At 40.3% G+C, this 19,819-nt stretch overlaps 1 protein-coding gene across 3 annotated transcripts in view; it reads right to left on the bottom strand.

Annotated features, from left to right (window-relative positions):
* The window catches only part of LOC119659323 (FERM, ARHGEF and pleckstrin domain-containing protein 1-like), a 215,551-nt gene that overhangs the window by 39,175 nt on the left and 156,557 nt on the right, over positions 1–19,819 (bottom strand). For all 3 annotated transcript variants that reach the window (XM_038067347.1, XM_038067350.1, XM_038067348.1), the window contains 4 exons: positions 12,751–12,972; positions 11,846–12,089; positions 11,460–11,620; positions 11,239–11,313 (listed from right to left, as the gene is read on the bottom strand). In XM_038067347.1, the coding sequence (XP_037923275.1) occupies positions 11,239–11,313; positions 11,460–11,620; positions 11,846–12,089; positions 12,751–12,972 (702 nt within the window). The remainder of the gene's footprint in view (positions 1–11,238; positions 11,314–11,459; positions 11,621–11,845; positions 12,090–12,750; positions 12,973–19,819) is intronic.

The raw sequence follows: 19,819 nt of genomic DNA, 5'->3' as shown, positions 1-19,819 counted from the left end.
GCAGTAAATTTTTGTGAAATTGATAAGTTTGAATTGCTATAACTTTGACAGTAATAGCCAGATTTCCATGAAACTTGGCAGTATTAGGCGCGATGCTCTCCTCTATGCTGTTACTGTTGGTACTCCTGGGATGAACTTAAGGGGGGTTTTCAAGCAACTTCAAAAAGTTGGTATTATACTATTAGTAAGTTGATTTGAGCAGATATCGGAATGGGATATATTTTGAGGCCTAGATTTCGTATAAGCGCACCTGATTTTTTCAGATTTTTGCGTTGGGTAGATTCCGAAAATAAGTCCTGTCGCACATTAGGCCTCTTACTCGCGCATTTTGAAACTTACGTCAAACCTACTATCAGTTTCAAGAGGCCTTTAATTTGATACCCCGCATAACTACATTGGTTAAACGAACTTAATAGTTTCCCATCTGTCCCCCAAGTTTCATCCAGATAGGTTTAGTCGTTTTAGAGAAAAGTGCCTGTGACAGACAGAGAGTGAATTGATTTTATTAAGGTTTTGTTTTACACAAAACCTTAAAAAGATTTTCATCTCTGCCATTGTTGTACATAATGCCATACCCATGTTACTGCGGAGAATTTTTTTTTGAAGGCAGAAGATTGAAGAAAGCATATCTGAACAATAATACAATGAAAAGAGTAACACGTTTATTGCTATTTAATACTGATATAAAAGGTTTTGTGGATTTCTTGTATGTAGCCCGTAATGAACATGCATTTAGCATGCCAGACTATTCACTTTAATGATTGATATTTAGTGTTTTGGGTTCCAGCAAATTTACACGGAAGAGGCTACTGCAACTGTCAGTAATAACACAGTGTGACCAAATTTCATGATATCATGCCTCATACTGTAGTCTAAACTACTACTAAACTATTTATGAGTTGAGGATCTGGTTAGAGTTTTTAATCAAAAAATATAGTAATATACCATTATATCGGTATAGAGGGTACTGTGAGGTCTGGGCACCGTATAAAGGCAGCTTCGTGATTTGGTTCAGACTTTTGGGCTGGCTAGTTTCAGAGAATGGGCCCGTACTCAATACACAACCGAAACATTCATCATCATGCCGCCTGATTTGTCTTATCGACATGATACGAAAAATACTTTGAAGGGAATAGCAGGCTAGCTTATCGGAACGCCAAATTAGATTTCGTTAAGCCCACTCAACGATCAACGTCAAAGACGTGGTGTCGAAACTGGCTCGAGACATCATGTCGTCTAATAAATAAATGCATTTAATTCAGTTAACTGTAAGAGAATAAAAAGCTCACTGGCTAAAACAGGTGTCCCTAGTTACTCGATTAAGCTCCTCGTAAGTTAGCTCTCGGAAAAGACTCTTTGATACGATACGGATGTGGGACTCAAGCAGTACAGCGTGATAGCTGGAGTACCACAGCACTCAATTTTGGGTCTTCTCCTGTGGAATGGTATGTACAATGGGGTGCTTGCCCTTCCCATGTCAAAGGAGGCCACAATAATCGATTTGGTTATTGATATAGCCGTGGTTGTCGTTGCGAAACAACCTGAAAACGTTGAAGCGTACGATAATGAAACCAATGACACTATAAAAGCGTGGCTGGAAATAGTTTAGTTTGATTTTGCAGAGCAAAAGACGGAGGTCTTGATAACCAATCGTGGGAAGAAGGATACGATTTTGCTGGTGGCTATCAATTCAAAGCCGGTTATCAAATACTTGGGGTGGATTAACGCAAAGGTCAAATTAGCGCAAATGATTCCTAATATTGGAAGCCCAAGATACAGTCGCAATTATTTTTGGCCGGAGTGGTTCGCTCAAATTTAGGAGTGGATTCAGCGACAGTACGGCGACAGTAACTACCACATAACCCAATTCCTGTCAGTAAAAATCATCATAAGCCCGCAGAACATCGCCGGGGAAATGCAGAAGTCGGAGAAAAAATGCCGGATGGTGAACTCCGCAATCAAAAGTATTCAGGCGGAACTTGGAACAGGGGGGTGCGCGAATAACAAAAGGCTTGGTCGCTTATTAAAACATAGTTCTCCGCGTGAAATAATGCCTTGCTGCTGTTCCGCGGAAGGAAAAAGGAGAAAGTGGGGTGGTTTTAATGAATGAAATTCCATGCACTGCTGCAACCAGGCGTGATTCCACTGCCATTCATAAAACAAAAAACAAACAGACATTGAACCGAACCTTATTAAACCTTATGAGGTTTTATTTTACACAAAACTTGATGTGTTGAGAAAATTGCACTTCAAGATTTTAGACAAGACAGCGAATCTAGCGCTGTTAATGCGTCGGGCAACATGCAGTTCGGTGCCGCTGTTGGCATTATTGCAGATAGGGAGAATGCGATGTCCGGTCGGACTGAGAACCTTGCTTTTGTTAGTGTATATCTCCGGTCCAACTCTTCTTGCCTCTCTTTCCAAGTGCAGAGCCGTTCGGCCAAGGTCCTGCAACCACTATCCTTCCAATGCCTACCACCAGAAACCAGATTTTGAACAATTCCGATGAGATCGACATGGCAATTGTCGTTGATAGCAACTTCCGATAAAAGTATCCTAGATCGATCCTTGTAGTAAAAAATGAACGACATCATAAAATCATTACTTGCATTAGGGGACTTTACCGGCTGGGCATGGCACAGTTCGTATCTGAGTTGTATACAAATAATTTTTGAAACCGAGCCTAGATCAAATGATAAATCGACGTGTCCAGCGTGACAGTTCGGAATGTCAGAAACTTGATGGGGAAACATTCATCAAAATGCTCGAGCAAGATGTTATTCCGCAAGGATTGGGAAAAAGAATAACCTCAATGACTTGACAGGCTCCTTAGCTTGGTTTTGGTAAACGTTGTAGGCAGCACCGAAGTAGTCCAGATAAAAATCGAACTTTACGCAGCAAGTGCTATTACAGTGATTTTCAACAAGCAAACCGGGAATAACTGACTATCTGAACCAACAAGAGAGAATGCCATTTATCATGCATAAAAGGCTCAAAGCTTGAGTCAGTAAAATTTAGTTGTTTTCTTCTCCAAAAGATGGTCAAAAAGTTATAGGTCGCACTCGCATCTTCCTGTTTATTTATTGCCTGGACTAGTAAGGTATCAGAGAGAGTGGTTTGCAACAGAGCAGCGGATATATTTGAAATATGGTAATCCCGATCGATCTGACCCGATTTGACTTAGTTTTTGGCTCGATATGGCAGATATCGAAAGTATGTACATCGTTTTGGGCTTGACAATTCTCTGAACTGTCCGAACTGTAAGGGGAAACCCAGTTCTTATTATATTTTGTATAATTTATCTGATTAAGATGTGAATTGCAAACTCGTATAAACGTATAAATATCTGCAGAAAGCTGGGTCAATCAAGGGGTCTCTAGTATCTATGAAAATTTCTACCTCCTAATATCGAAAAAAATCTCTCATCCACAAGACCAAACAAGTCGGGAAAACGGAAACTGGACGCTTTAGGTATAAAAGGTTTTGTGTATTTCTTTCATATAGCCATTTGAATGTGCATTTGTCTCATTAGTACCTGCACATAATATATGTATATATTATGTGAGAATGTCCACTTTCGCTTTATATTGATATTTAAAGTCTTGAATTTGCACAGAAACGGCAACTTTGACCTATTATATTTGTTAGTAAGAGTGCGATTTGCAGAGGAGCGACAGTTTTGACCTAGTATAACTTTGATAGTAATAATGGGATTTTAACCAAACTTGGCAGGCTCATGCACTATGTTATAGCCTACATTGATGCATTTGGTTGTTCTATGGTGAACTTAAGGGGAGTTTGCAGCCAATTACTGAAATTATAGTAATACATTATTATTAGCTTTATTTGAACAGATATCGTCATGTAGGGTTTTTTTAAGTCAAGACGCCATATATTGGAAGCTGTTTAATTTTTTTCAGATTTTTCGGTTGAGTAGTTTCGGAGAATGAATCTGTTAAAGAAATGATCACTTTCGACTCCCCGCACCCCGCACCCCACCACTTTTCAACAAATGTCAAAAGAAGTAAGTTCGGAAAGTATAGCCGAAACCTTTCATTTGATACTGACTATATTTGGTGAAAAAAAATGTACACCCCTCTTTTCCATGTATGAAGTCCTCCTTAAATTCGACGCAAAAGGATGTAACTCACTGTGTGCGTTCACAGTTCCCACATTTTTCAAAAATTTGGTATCAATCGTTTCTGAGAAAAATGAGTGTGACAGTCAGACAGACCGAATTGCACGGCTTTGAGATTGCTGTTTTTGCTTTAAGGAGTGAAAAGAGCTACCTTCAAACTGAACCATTTAGAGAGGAAAGATCTTCAGTGAAACTTCAAAAGCCATGGCGACGACATATCTACATACTATTTCCTGGACTAATTCACGATAATTTTCCACATGACGGCGAAATAGGAAGAAGTACAATGCAATAAATGCCTTTTTCTTAACCTGAAAAGACCCATAATGCGTGAATCAGATGTTTTGTAAATCGGCATAATTAACTGAATTGAAATATGAGATTATTTTAAATGCCTCCCATTTTCTAGATATTCCACGCCACTGACTACCGCTTTTTCAGAAGATTGAAAACTTTTGTTGAAAAGAAATCAGCAAGAAAGGGTTGAAATTACCTTTTAATTTTCAACGAAATAAGGGGCTGAATTTTCCGTATTAAAGTAATGTTAAAAAGATACTAAAATGTGGAAAAACCAGCAAATTGTGATGGATTTTATTCGACGAGTGAATTTGTGATAGTCAAGCTTACTTAAATTTTCAACTAAAAATCTATTACTCGTACAACTCGAAAACAAGTTTCGTAGACAAATATATCCTGCTACGAAAGCAACTGCAATTAAAGGGAATAATAATAGCCTTCCAGAAAGGGAGAAAGAGAAAATGTAAAGCTCAGCCATCGTAATGAATAGTAGCTCCTGACCTAATTAACGAGTGCGAACTTCATTCAAAGTGATGTCAGAAAAGTAGAAACACAAACGCCAAAAGAAATTTAATGGATTAGACGAATACTCATGCATTAAAAGTTTGCCAAGCCAGAAACAAAATCCATTTTAAAAGGAAAAGCTAATGGCAATTTAGGCATAAAAACTCTGAAGTTTAGGGATAATTTTGATGATGAAAAGATACCTGCGGATTACCCATTGCATCTTACGGAGGAAATGGAAGAAACCATATGAAGACCATTTAGTTGGAGAATTGAACACCGGCTGATGCCCAGTCTTCATACAAGGGTAGATGTTGTGCTTTTCCAATTTTTTATCGTAGGTTACGTTTTGTAAAAGACATCAGCGATGTATTACAGTACGTACATCTTCCACCCTGACTTCTCAATCATTATCGAACGCCACAAAGCACCCCACATGGATATATTATGGGAAAAAATGGATACTCAAATTACGAAAATGTAAAAAATGCTCCGCTTAAATTCAACCCACAATTATGTTACTCACAGCATCCAAGGGTCTTTATGCACCCTACACTTGTAAACAATTTTGGGTCAATAGAATGAAGTCTGGAGGTTATTTGTTACATAGTAGTTAAACAAAAGCAATATTGGGGATGTTATTACTCGTTTATAAGAAGTTGAAGTAAACAAGACTGCTTGTTGAGCAAGGAAATCGCATTTACTTTATTTGTTCAGAACGGAATTTCTGCCGCAGAAACGTTTCAGTCTTAGGAAATGCTTTAAGTGATCAGTGGGATTCAAAGAAGGCACAGAATACATTGTTGAAAATCGGCTAGAAGGCAGCAAAGATCAAGAATAATTTGGCAAAGCCATTTGAGTCACAGGTACTACTACACCGAAAGTTTCAAAAACACTTAATTTCTTTGAAAAAAAAATCAAAAAAAAAACCATGACACGCATTAGCAGAGGAGATGAAGTTCGGAATGATGACTCCTAGAAATTGTGTTCTAATATCCGCAGTGAATATTTTGATTAACATAAACAAAGTTGTTTACAATTTTATGATGTATATTAAAGTGATGCACTCATGCATTTTCTCGAATCTGCGTATGCGGTTTGACAATATTTATAACGCTGTATTTCCATTGAACAAGAATGGGACGGGCGGTCAGAGGGTAGTATAGGTCCCAGGGCGAATCGTGGATAGGTACCCACGATGAAGCATAAAATCTGGGAAACGCCTGCTTAACCAACACCAATAGCTCTACTACTAAACCCTACCTCCACCTCCACATTGTGATCGCTGGGAGTTCTTTTATTTATGAAAAATTGCGCCTAAAAACGAAGCAAAATGTGCCAACTGGTCCTCCAGGTTAGGGGTTGGGTAGGGCTGACAACTCAACACGGAAAACCGATGTTACGTAGCCACGAAAGGAGCCTCGGACAGGATGGATTTTGCAACGACGAACCCCGCACCGACAACGGATTAAGGTTTTGCGCATTTTCTGATGAAACGTGCGCTCCCTGTACAGACCGAATGCTGCTGAGCAGCTAGCCGATACCCTGTTCCAATATAAGGCTGATGTAACAGCGTTCCAAGAGATGCGATGGACAGGGACCGGTTTCCTGGAGAAGAGCCACTACACCATATATTATAGTGGCCATCCAGTAAAACATGTGCTCGGAGTAGGTTTCTTAGTCAGTCAAAAAATGAAACCTGCTGTTATCGGCTTTGAAAATATAAGCGAAAGGCTATGCACTCTGCGTTTGCAATATATGCAATATAGACTCGGACTACTATCTCGTTGGCATGGTGCTCCGAGCTAGAATTACGACACTACCTACAATCTCCTATAACAATCAGGTGAGAGTGAATACTGAAGCCATTCACAACACAACCCCCGCGACACCTATAAGAGGGAAATGGATGCCGCAATAACCGCAGTCAACAGAGATCCTGGAGATGAAGCATCAACAAATGATCTTCACAACCACCTGAAGAACGTTATCATGGATACGACCACAAACATACTTGGCCCCAGCCGCAAAAAAAGTCGGAACGGCTGGTTTGACGATCAATGTAAGCTATAATAGCAAAGGAACGGAAAAATGCCGCATACCGAGTAATGTTTCATTCTCAAAGAAGGCGGGCACACGCACCTACCAAGAACTCTGTCGAGCGGAGAAACAACTTCACAGACGGAAGAAGGAAGCCTGGGAGAATCAAGAGGTCTTTGAATTAGAAAAGTACAGGGAGCAACCGCACCAGGCGCACAAGTTTTACCAACAAGTCAGCAGGATGCAGTCTTATATACCTCGATGCCCATCCTGCCGAGACAACGATGGAAATCTGATTTCCGACAGAATGGCCATATTGGAGCGATGGATTGAGTACTTTGATGAACTACTGAACAACCAGATCATCGGTGAGTTGGAGGTCTCGCCAACTGACGACGACGGACAAAGACTGCCACCACCAAGTATAGTAGAAACAGTCCGTGCAATTCATCGGCTTAAAAATCATAAATCGCCAGGAGCCGATGGAATTACAGCCGAATTGATTAACTATGGAGGCGACCAGTTACACCAAGTGGTTCATACTTGCGCTCAAAGTATGGGACAGCGAATCAAGGCCTGGCGACTGGCAAAGAGACATTATCTGTCTTATACATAAAAAGGGGGATATCATGCAGTGCCGCAGAGGTATCACGCTGCTGAGTACCATCTATAAGATATTCTCCGCTATCTTGCTAGGCCGGATAGCCCCATACGCCCACAACATTTTTGGCCCATAGCACAGATTTTCTCTCTGCGACAAGCGATGGAAAAACTGTTGGAATATAGACATCAGTTGTACCATCTCTTTATCGACTCTAAAACTCCCTATGATAGCATAGCCAGGGTAAAACTGTACACGGCCATGAGAGAATTCGGTATCCCGACGAAATTGATAAAACTGACTAGGCTGACCCTGAACAATGTGCGAAGCCAGATAAAAACAGCAGGATCACTCTCGAGACCATTCAACATCAACAACAGTCTACGACAAGGGGATGCCCTATCATGCGTCCTCTTCAACCTGGCCCTCGAGTAAGTGATCCGCGATGCCGATGTAAATGCGAGAGGCACCATCCTCTTCAAGTCCACCCAACTACTGGCCTATGCTGACGATATCGACATCATGTGAAGAACAGCCTGAGATGTACAGTCTACCTTCATCAAGATCGAGTAGGCGGCGCGAGATCTTGGGTTCCACATTAATGGAGGTAAGACGAAGTATATAATGGCAACGTCTGGGCATCCAGAAGAACGAACAACATCGAATCACACTGGTCAATGAAATAGGAGACTACAACTTTGAGACCGTTGATAATTTCTCCTATCTAGAGTCGAAAATCACAACCGATAACAGCTATGACGATGAAATCCGCGCACAGTTGTTGGCAGCCAACAGAGCCCATTTTAGGTTACAAAAACTGTTTCACTCGAAACGTCTCACCATAGGGTCAAAGCTCTTACTGTACAATGATCTTGTATTCCTCGGAGACTTTTTCATTTACGATGAAACCGATAAATTCAGGTTTAATCGCGAAAATTAAGAGAAAATGGAAGGACAATATTCTCACCGTTAAATTTTTGTACAGTTAGATATATCAAGTAGCACTATCAGTAAATATTGGGCAACCATAAAAAAAAGATTTCGATGCAATACCGCAAGCTTGAAATGGGTCGCCGCCCAAATTATCTGACGTGACGCAGTACAGAATTTTGCGACGGATTAGGAGAGTCTACAACAGAACGATAATATTAATATTAGTCTAGAAACAGTGCGTTGAGTTAGAGCGAAGAGCGGTTTACGAAGCTCCGCAAAGGTTAAATGTTAGCTTCGCGAAAAAGTACAGACATTTTACTATAGAAGCCTGGGAGTATGTTATCTTTTTAGACAAAATAAAAATAAATAGGTTGAAATGGAACGGACGTGAGTGGACATGGTGTGGTGCGGGAGAAATATACAAAATAACATACTGTTAAGGGAATGCTTAAGTTTGGTCGGAGTAATGTGATGATGTGAAGGCGCATGTCGCCACTGGGGGTCGATATGTGTGGGAGGGTACGGAGAAGGATGGCTATGCAAAGGGGTCTTCGAAAATGGGAAAAATGTATAAGCCATTATATTCTAACACGATAATGATCCCCGAAGCATTCTGCTAGGATGATGAAAATATTGCAACAAAGTCAGTCCATTGAGTGGTTCAACTGACCACCACAATAGCCGATCGAGCACTTTTAGCAACAGCTAAAACGCTAAATAGCACTCTATCCTGTTTGTCCAAGAAATTTGGATGAAAGAGTGGAATAAATTGCAAGAACTTACTTCGCAGCATGCCCCGTCGAATCGAAGCAATTTTAAAAGCAAAAGGCATTAATGCAAGATTACTTTATAAGAGTCGGATATGTAACAGAAGGAATCCAACTCTGCAAAGCGTTGGTCATCCAAACCGGCAAGCCACAGACAGAAGCATTTTCGGTATATTACCACAAACGTGTACTATACAGAGAAATAAAGCGTATCATCAACTATCATTATACCCATTATTACATTGTTTTCGACTATTGAAATTGAATCCACGTGGGCTGTGGTTGTCCTCCGTAATCTGTCTTTTGTCCTCCGTCCCATTTTTAAGGTTTTGTGTGCAACAAAACGGAAACGGCTAGACCGATTAATACGAAAATTGGTAAGAGTGTGTGATCTGTTGTTCCCTTTACATACACCAAGTGGCGCCATTTTGTGTTAAGTTTAAGAGGGGCTCCTCATACATATGAACGGAGAGTGCAACATTTTTTTTCATAAAATGTGGCCATCAAATGTGGCTATCAAATAAAAGGGCTCAATTAATATTTTTGAAACTGGTTCCATATTTGACATCGGGTGAAACATAGGGGAGTGAGGGTTCAAAATATGACCCACAAAAAGTGTAACAGGTCTCATTCTTAGAACCTATCCAGCGGAAGAATCTGATTTCTACGAAATCTAGGCCTCAAAATACATCCGGTTTCGATATCTGCACAAATAAAGTTAATAATGGAATTTTAGAAATTTACCCGGCAAACCCTCTTATGTCCACCCCAGAAGTATGGAGATAAGGGATAACATAAAGCACAATTTGGTCAAGTTTGACGAAAATCCAACTATTATTAACAAAGTTATAGAGGGTGAAACTTTGACCTTTTTCGTGAATTCCGTGCACTCTACAACGTGGATGACGTCATGTCATGTCAATCGGTCACATCAATAAATACCACAACGAAATGAGTTCTTATGAATGTTGTCGCAAATAATTATTTTGTTTTGATTTTTTAGTCATTTGTATATGAATATCAATTACTCAAAATAGATATGTGTGTGTAGGTAGGTATATAGTATATGCGTGCTAATGAAGTTTGCCGGTAGTGTCTAATTCAGATAGATATATTTGTACATTAAAACAGCCGTATCTAATATACGTACTATATATGTACATATGCGCACCATTTATATACGTGCATATATGTGTACAGTATTCGGAAGTAGGTAGTTTGTTTGCTTAGAGTGAGGATAATATCTATGGCTGTAATATGTACGTATGCCTTGTAGTTTGGAAAAATATGAAGGATTATGTTGGATTTGTAACTATATATGGATATCAAAATATGCGTTGAAGTTTCTTGCATAAGATGAACACAAAACCTTTATACCCGAAGCGCGAGCTTCCGATATTCCGACTTGTTTCGACTCTAAAGTGATCATTTTCGTTAAGTCAATTATTAGACAACAAGCCTAACACCATGATATTTCACCGTAATATCTGAAACCTGCTCAATGAAAATGAAATCCAGAATATTTTTTTTTTCACTTTTTAGAACATGCAACTGACTTTTGATTCATTTCATTTCTGCTCGACTGCTCAAGGTGTTTAGTGTTATTTTTACATTTGACCAAGGACTAAATAAAAAAATACTATTTTACTTAGCTATCGATAGTTAACTGATTATTATTTGGCTTTTGAATGGAGATAAATAGGAGTGTATGTATGATTATTTAAAAATTTCAACTAACAACCAGAAAGGGACATTCAAACCAATTGACATTTGGCGTTATTATTTTAAAAAATGAAATTGGAAACACACAGAAACATTAGAAGTACAACCATAAATGAACAGCTAAATGACTTCAAAAGAAACTTCAATTCAAACAAGTTATGATAACATATAACAAAAAATAAATAAACAAAACCAAAATCTTGGAAACGACGGAAAGTCAGAATATCATTGTTTACCTTTGGAAAGTTTGTCTTTTCACGTAATTATCCCGAACAAATTCGATGATTTCCTTTTGTGTTTTACCGCTATACCTATACCCCATGAAAGAAAAGAAAATTTTGTATAAATAAAAATTACTTCTTCTTAATAAGAGAATCTCTGTACAGATACATTTTCAATTTTTGTTGAATCTAATTCAAACATAGGTAGAGGAACCAGGCCTATGTAGTATAGTTACCTAAATGAGCTACCACGAGACAGAACGCGTGCTTTTCGTCTCGGCACACTTTGAACCGATGTGCATCTGAAGAAACCATGGTTTTCAACACATTTTTTCCAGAAGTTTTTACATTCATTACGACCTTCAAAGAAAAACTCGACCGTGTCTTTGTAGTATCCCTGTAAAGAGATTAGCGAGGAAATTAATTAATTTCTGTAAAATATGAAGGGGGAGAATTTCAGTAAAACACATCCTTCGTTTTACTAGGATATGAATCTTAACTAAACCTTCAGAAATTATCAAAACAATCCATACCAACGATACTATCAGGAGATTGAACCCAATGATCGATTGATCATTCAGTACGAATAAGATGCAAGTCGAAACTCAATTTCACAACTTACATAGCCTTCGGGGTGTAATTTGATTAAAAAACGTTTCCGCTTGAAAGATATTTTCCTGATTTTCGCCCATGAGAATGTATTTATGCGTGTTATTCCCTGAAATACGGCTATTCCCATATGTGCAACAGCTAAATTTAACGGCGAGCCTTCGACGTCTTTGGCTACATGCATTTTCATTCCATACAATTCGCAGCGACGAGCCGTTTCCAATAGATTCAAATCAGCTTCGGCTGGCGATTGCCCTCTGCACATGCAAAGAGAGGAGAAGGAACATAGTTAAGATTTTTAAAAAATGAACAAGTTATATATGTGTAGAACGATGAGCCGATGCCATCTATTAATAGTAATAATAAAAAGAAATTGCTGCAATAGACCTGCAGAGGGTTTATGATCTTGGATACTTCTTATGAACAGATAGAAACTCAAATACAAACACTAGAATTGAAGTGTCTGGGGTTTATTTATTATGAGAACTGATAAACAACATATAGTCTCGAAGATGCTTTAATTTTATCTGAATTTGAATGATTATTAAAAAAGATTCATCTGTAATCAATCCAATATTTAAAGTCCCTAAAAGGAAGCAGTTAATTATCTGGTTCTGGAAGGAAATTCAGTATAACCTTTATTAGTTTAACGAAGTACAGTTCTCGAATAAATGTAGAGTCCTAACCATGTAAGATTTAGTGCCAATATTTCCCCAATCTCATCTGTTTGCAATTGCATGCTAACGAGTGTACTGTTCAAGTGAATATTTCGAAGGTATCGCTACTTGTATCAGATATGAGTTCGCTTAGTGATTGGCGTACGACAAACATCTGCCACATCATTTCTTAACACTTTTTTTCGAGTTGCTTATTGCAGCAATTTTGTTCCCTGTTTTTTTTGCAAACACTAGCACTTACGCATGTTTCTTATGATTCTCCATAATTTTCCTTTGCATGATGGCATCCTGATGTGGCACAAAACGATATGATGACAAATATGTGTGATCTGGATAGTCTTCGGCCACGTAGTCCCCGCAAGAAGCCTGCACAATGTAACTTGCCATTAAGGCAGCTGTGTTGTCGTTGCATTGTAGACTGCCCGTAGCTAGATCTCGTTTGATTTGTAAACAAAACAGATATCTGAAAGTAGAGAACATTGAAAAATTTAGTATTGTCCGCAAATTATGAATGAAATAAATCATACCCACTTTCATGTATAAAGAATAAAAAGATAAAAGGTAGCATTACAAATTGCCTAAGCAGCAATTTAAATATGGGGGCCACAGAAAGGAAAATCAGTTGTTTCACAAGCTACTTAAATTATCTTGTTTTCGTTTCTTAAATTAGGCTAATGTTTCAGCATAATCTGGTGCATACGAACACATTTATTTGGAGATTTTTTAAAACAAAAATCAACAATTCATCTCAAATGTTTGCAAAACTTTCCCACGGCTACGAGTACTGGGTTCAGTGGTGCAGAGATGCGGAAATCGCCGACAAGGAAAAAGCGAAAAACGGAAAAGAAGGATAAAATGACGGTGCAGATTCCTGCCTTTTTCCGTTCTGACACTGTTTGAGATGAAAGAAATAAAATCGAAAAAAAAAGGTTTTTTATTAACACTATTCAATAGTGTTCCCAAAAATCGAATTATTTATACATTAATCTTGAAGCTAAACACAAAAAATTTTAATTATGTATAATCCCTCTCTCTAGTTTGCAGTCGGGGGTAACTGAATGTATTTGAACGGAGCCTCACTGATATCTGGTCGCCTCAGTGAGTAAGTTTGACATTACCGTGCTACAGGGAGATATGGCACGGCGGACTGCCTCAAATGAGTACGCGAATAAAAACAAAAAGGGCTACAACCAAACAAGCGGGACCTCGTAACGCACACAAACTGGCCAACCAAGCGGAGGCACATCTCCGAAATACTGTGAGCTAGGTAATTACACCTTAAAAGGGAGAAGTTGGGAGGTCAAGCATCAAGAATCCAAGGTCAATAATGGTATATTGCGAGGACAACAATGAACAAAGACCACTGCTCAAAAGGCAGGCACAAGCAAAAGCACGTCTGACATCAATATATCACACGTCAGGAAGAAGACAGATCTCAGTAACGCAGGTGCTAAATGGTATCTGCCTCTAGGTCACATAGTGATGGACTGTGTAATGGAGGACACTGCAGAGTGACTTAGTACCATGGCTAATAAATTGCCAGGCTGGCAAGGAGCAGATCTGGGTGTACCTGGGGCAGATTCGCGGTATGCAAGAAGAAAGCTTGCAGGTAATTTGGGACTCCTCTTGCGACAAACCAAGAAGTTGCAGCATTCTTAAACGTACTTTAAAGTTCCCGACCTGACCTGACGGACTTTGTGGCAATCCAAGTTTCACTGGAAGCAAGGAGAAGCACTTGAGAGGCGGCAGTGGCATCGATTAACTGCTCAATAGCCAAAATATCGGCGATTTGGAGGTCCTGCCAACTGAAGACGACGGACAAATACTGAGACCACCAAGCATAGAAGAAAAAGTCCATGCAATTCATCGGCTTAAAAACCATAAGTCGTCCGGAGCCGATGGAATTACAGTCAAATTGGTTAAATATGGAGGCGACCAATTATACCAAGAGGTTTATTTACTGATGCTCAAAGTATGGGGCAGCGAATTAATGCCTGACGACTGGCAAAGAGGCATTATCTGTCTCATATATAAAAAGGGGGGTATCACTCAGTGCAGCAATTATAGAGATACCACGTTGCTGGGTACCATCTATAAGATCAGAACATCATTGGCCCATGCCAAAGAGGCTTCACTCCAGGCAAATCAACAACAGATCAGATTTTCTCTTTGCGGTAAGCGATGGAAAAACTGTTGGAAAATGGACATCAGTTGCACCATCTTTCCATCGACTTTAAAGCCGCCTATGACAGCATATCCAGGGTAAAGCTGTACACGGCCATGAGAGAATTCGGTATCCTAGACTGACTAGGTTGGCCCTTACCAATGTGAGGCCAGATAAAAGCAGCAGGATCACTCTCAAGAGCATTCGACATCAACAACGGGCTACGACAAGGGGATGCCCAATCATGCGTCCTCTTTAACCTAGCCCTCGAGAAAGTGATCCGTGATACTGAGGTAAATGCAAGAGGTACGATCCTCTTTAAGTCCACCCAACTACTGGCCTATGCTGACGATATCGACATCATGGGAAGAACCACCCGAGACGTATAAACTGCCTTCATCCAGATCGAGCAGGCGGTGCGAGATCTTGGGCTGCACGTCAATGAAGGCAAGACAAAATATATGGTGGCAACGTCAGCACCGAAGACGAATCAACCAACAATATCAAACCGCACTTGTCAAACGGGAAGGATAAGGATAGGAGAATACAACTTTGAGACCGTTGACAATTTCTCCTATCTAGGGTCGAAAATTACAACCGATAACAGCTACGATGATGAAATCCACACACGGTTGTTGTCAGCCAACAGAGCCGATTTCAGCTTTCAAAAACTGTTCCGCCCGAAACGTCTCACCATAGGGTCAAAGCTCCTACTGTACAAGATTATGATCTTGCCAGTCCTCATGTATTCCTCGGAAACATGGATTCTTAGCAAGAAAAATTGCGAAATCTTGGACGCGTTCGAGAGAAGAATCCTCCGAAGAATTTTTGGCCACTACATGAGGATTGACGATTCCGCAGCCCACATAACGACGAAATCTATGAGCGATACCATGACCGTCCGGTTGTGGATAAAATCCGGCTCGATAGGTTACGGTGAGCGGGTTACTTAAACCGTATGGATGAGGATGATCCCACCCCGAAAATCTATATGGGCAACATCTATGGTAGAAAAAGAGGACGAGGCAGACCCTGCCTAAGATGGAGCGATGGCGTAGACCAGGACGCCAGACAGCTTTTAGGGATATCGAATTTGTGGACCTCGGCGCAAAACCGGGATGTCTGGAGTTCCTTATTAAGGCAAGCCTAGACCGGATACCGGTTGTTGCTTCGTTGATGATGATGAATAGTATACATATATATATATATTATTATAATTATTCTAATTTTTAGTAAATGGCTGCAAAACCCCCTTAATCCTAACAACACGTAATTTTGCAGCAACGTAGGCTATAACGAGCATGATCACACCAAGTTTGGTGGAAATCACACTATTATCAACAAAGATATAATAGGTCAAAGTTGTTGCATCTTTGCAAATTCAACAATGAATGTCAACATCACGAGAAAGTGTGGTGCAAAATTAGATATCACGTTAGCATGACCCGTGATCCGCACAAAGACTTCAATTTTTCATCATTCTATTAAATGTCTGAAGACGCATCATCACCAATCCACCTTCATAAAAGCATCGATTCTCTATTATCTATTTCTTGAAGACTCAGTCGCTCAGTCCGCCATTGTTCGTAGATAAGTACAGAACAATTAAAGTTAGTCCTAAATAAATTAGTTAATTATTGTATCAATTGGGAGTTTTTTTAAAACAAAAATATTTTCTACTTTATACATAGTACAGCCATAAGTTCTGTCAGTCAAACAAATCTTTATTTCTCACGAAGTTATAAACCAAACCAATCGAAAAGTACACCATTGGAAAAGGGAAAAATACAGCTTTCAAACGAAATTTATTCAAAATGACCACCGATAACAGCTATACAGGCCCGAAGTCTGTGAAGCTATGCATTGATCGCTTCACGCACGATATGAAGCGGTATTTCTCGAGTTGCACACATGATGCTGGCCTTCAAACTCTCCAAATCGGTGTAAGTTCGATCGCAGGCAGTCTCCTCTAACTTAGTCCAAAGGCTATAGTCCAGAGGATTCAAATCTGGGCTGCCTGAGGTCCATTCACCCGCGATTATGAAGTCAGGAACATGTGCCACTAACCACTGCTGAATTATCTTGGCTTTGTGAGCGGGGCCGAAACACCACGTCGTAGAGCAATTGAACCCAGCGCACTCACTGTTGTCGTAGAGCATACCAGATGAGTTCGTGTGGCACATGGTCACACGCTTTCTCTAGATCCAGAAATGCAATGTAAAGAGGGCGATGCTTCTCACGGCATTTCTTCATGGGTAAGCGTGCAGCTTGTATTGCGTTAGAAGTTCCGATCCAAGGACAATTATCTCGGTTGATGTACCGCTTACCTCCCTTGGTGACCCCGTGGGTAGCAGAGGCCGCTTTGTGGGTCGTGTTTTTCATTTGGTTCCACGATTCTTCCACATTCGTAATGGTTGGTAATCGATTTCTCACGAAATCGCCACCATTCAATGCGCGTCAAGCCAGTGCGTTCCTTACGCTGTTTTACCGATGGCTTAATTCACAGGACGGCAATCAATGGCCGATGTTGAGGTGCGATGGTCTCATAGGAAACGACTTTGCAATCAATGACAGTGTGAAAATGTCGGCGTCTTATGAGACTATAGTCGATTTGCATTTTACTGTTCCCACTATATAATCTAGGAAGATGAGACAATTGTTCGATGGAACATTTATTCATAAGTACAAGGTTATGAGTGTCAGCAAAATCGATTATATGCTCGCCGCATACCCTTTTCCACCATGGCACCTGGTTCCGTCTGCCTTTTCACCCAATGACCTTAAGTTCGCCGGCAATGATGATATAGTCGTCAGCAGGCACGTGACAAGTCTTTTCACCGAGAAATTGCCAGAAAGCATCTTTCTCGGCATCAGGTCGATCTGTCTGTGGTGCGTACGCGGTGAAGAAGTGAATAGTGCAATCAGCTGATATAATGGTGAGCTTCATCAGCCGATAATCAAATCGTTCGACTTTTTTAATAGTATCACGAAAACCCTCTGAGATGGGAATGCCAAAATCGTATTGAGTGTGTGGGATACCAAAATAGAGGAGTTTATAGCCACTTTTACGCGTTCGCGTCCAATGTCGCAGCTTTTGGCAGCAGACCATCGGGTTTCTTGCAGAGCGCAGATATCAATACGACTTTTCCGAAAGACTCTTGCGAGTTCCTCGGTCTTTCCAGTTAGGGTACCAACATTTAGCGTGCAGACGCGTATTTATTTTGTTCGGATTAACTTACCTACGTCCTGACGTCGTTCATGCGTCAAGAAGCGTTGCCCATTTCTCGACAGGACCCGGGGCACGCCATGCCTCGTCGACTGAGGTGGACGCCCTAGCATTTTTCCGAGGCTTATTACTCGATCCGATCGTCTCCTTTCTAACGACATTGGAAACATTTTCTTGGCCGGCCTGTCGTAGGGCTGTCACTAAGAGAGATCAGTTAGGATTTAGCATAGTGAAATAACTCTAATTATACTTTATTTATCTCTTTCCCTGATCTCAGTATTTTATTTTTGTTCTACTGAGGACAGTACAAAGTATGTCGCCTCAAACCCTCCTCCTTGACCTGGGCTTGGGACCATCATACTATGTTAATAGCATGGCGGAAATTGTCGACAAGGAAACAGCGGACAACGGAAAAGAAGAATAAACTGGCGGTGCAGATGCTCCTGCCTTCCTGAAACTGTTTGAGATGAATGAAATCAAATCGGAAAAAACATTTCTTTCAACACTATTCGATTCGATGCACAAAAATCCAATTATTTATATGTTAATCATGAAGCTAACCACAGAAGATTTTAGTTATGTATAATCCCTCTCTCTAGTTTGCAGTCGGGGGTAACTGACAGTATTCAAACGGAGACTCACTGGTACCTGGACTCACTGGTACACCTCAGTGAGTAAGTTTGACCTGACCATGCTACGGGGGGCAATGGCACGGCGGACCTCTTAACATCCATGCTCGTGAGAATCAAACATTGTAAAATAAAGAAAATTACAACAAAACGAGCGGGTCTCTAAACCGCACACAAATTGGTTAATCAGATGGAGGCACATCTCCGAAATACTGAGAGCCATGAAGGGAGAAGTTGAGACGCCAAGCAGTAGATCTAAGGTCAATATTGGGACACTGCGAGGACAAGCAACAAAGACCACTGCTTAAAAAGCTAGGACAAACAAAAGCACGTCTGAAATCAATATATCAGACGTTAGGAAGGCGGCAGGGCTTAGTGGCACAGATGCTAAATGATACCTGCGTTATCTAAAGGAAGGCCTGAAACCAGAAGAGGCCCTTAAGAAGGCTCAGGACAGACCTAGACCATCTTTATCGGAGCCAAGAAAGCGGGGAGCAGCAGACATTAGCCTCATGAGGTGCAGGAAACACCAGGCAAATAGACTGCTAAACTTGTGTTCACCGGGATGGGATGCTCGAAAAGTGGCACAAGACGCTGAAGGCTGCTATAATGGCCCAAGACAAACGGGTCTCCTTGGCTCTTGGTTGGTGGTTTCAGTTCTATGCCGCAACACTTGGTACTAATCCATAAGGTTCCTTGCAAAGCGCATACATCGATGTAATAATAATAATCCTTGGCGCAACAATCCATATTGGATCAGGGCCTTGAAGTGTGTTAGAGCACTTCATTCAAGACCGTGCATCTTCTAAGGCTACCAATATTTAGCATGCAGACACAGATTTGTGTAGTTCGGGCTAATTGCTTACATTCTGACGCTGTACATACGTCAATAGCCTATAATCATTACTTGACATGACCGGGGCTCGCCCTGTCTCATCAACTAAGATGAATTGATCATTTGTCCGAGGTTATATATTGTTATGACATTTAGTATATTTACTTTTTTGTAATGATATTCAGCATATTTTCTTGCTCGCACTGTTATGGGGCCCGTTGCTGAATGTTTAAGGTAGTAGTCTGGTAACTTATGCCTATTTTCATGACTTTTTTGGAGGGTGGTTTTTTATAGGAAAATGAAAATGAATTATCTTGAATATTTAGAGTTTTTTTATTTACATATTGAAAATATAAAAAAAAATTTATTTGAAAAAATTTAATAGTTTATAACTATTATTATTGTCACTCGAAGTTGGAACCTCAAAAAAAATGCACATGGGTGGCCCGGGTGATT

This window comes from Hermetia illucens, chromosome 6, assembly GCF_905115235.1.
Source record: "Hermetia illucens chromosome 6, iHerIll2.2.curated.20191125, whole genome shotgun sequence".
NCBI classification, from domain to species: Eukaryota; Metazoa; Arthropoda; class Insecta; order Diptera; family Stratiomyidae; genus Hermetia; species Hermetia illucens.
This window is presented reverse-complemented; position numbering and strand designations above follow the sequence as displayed.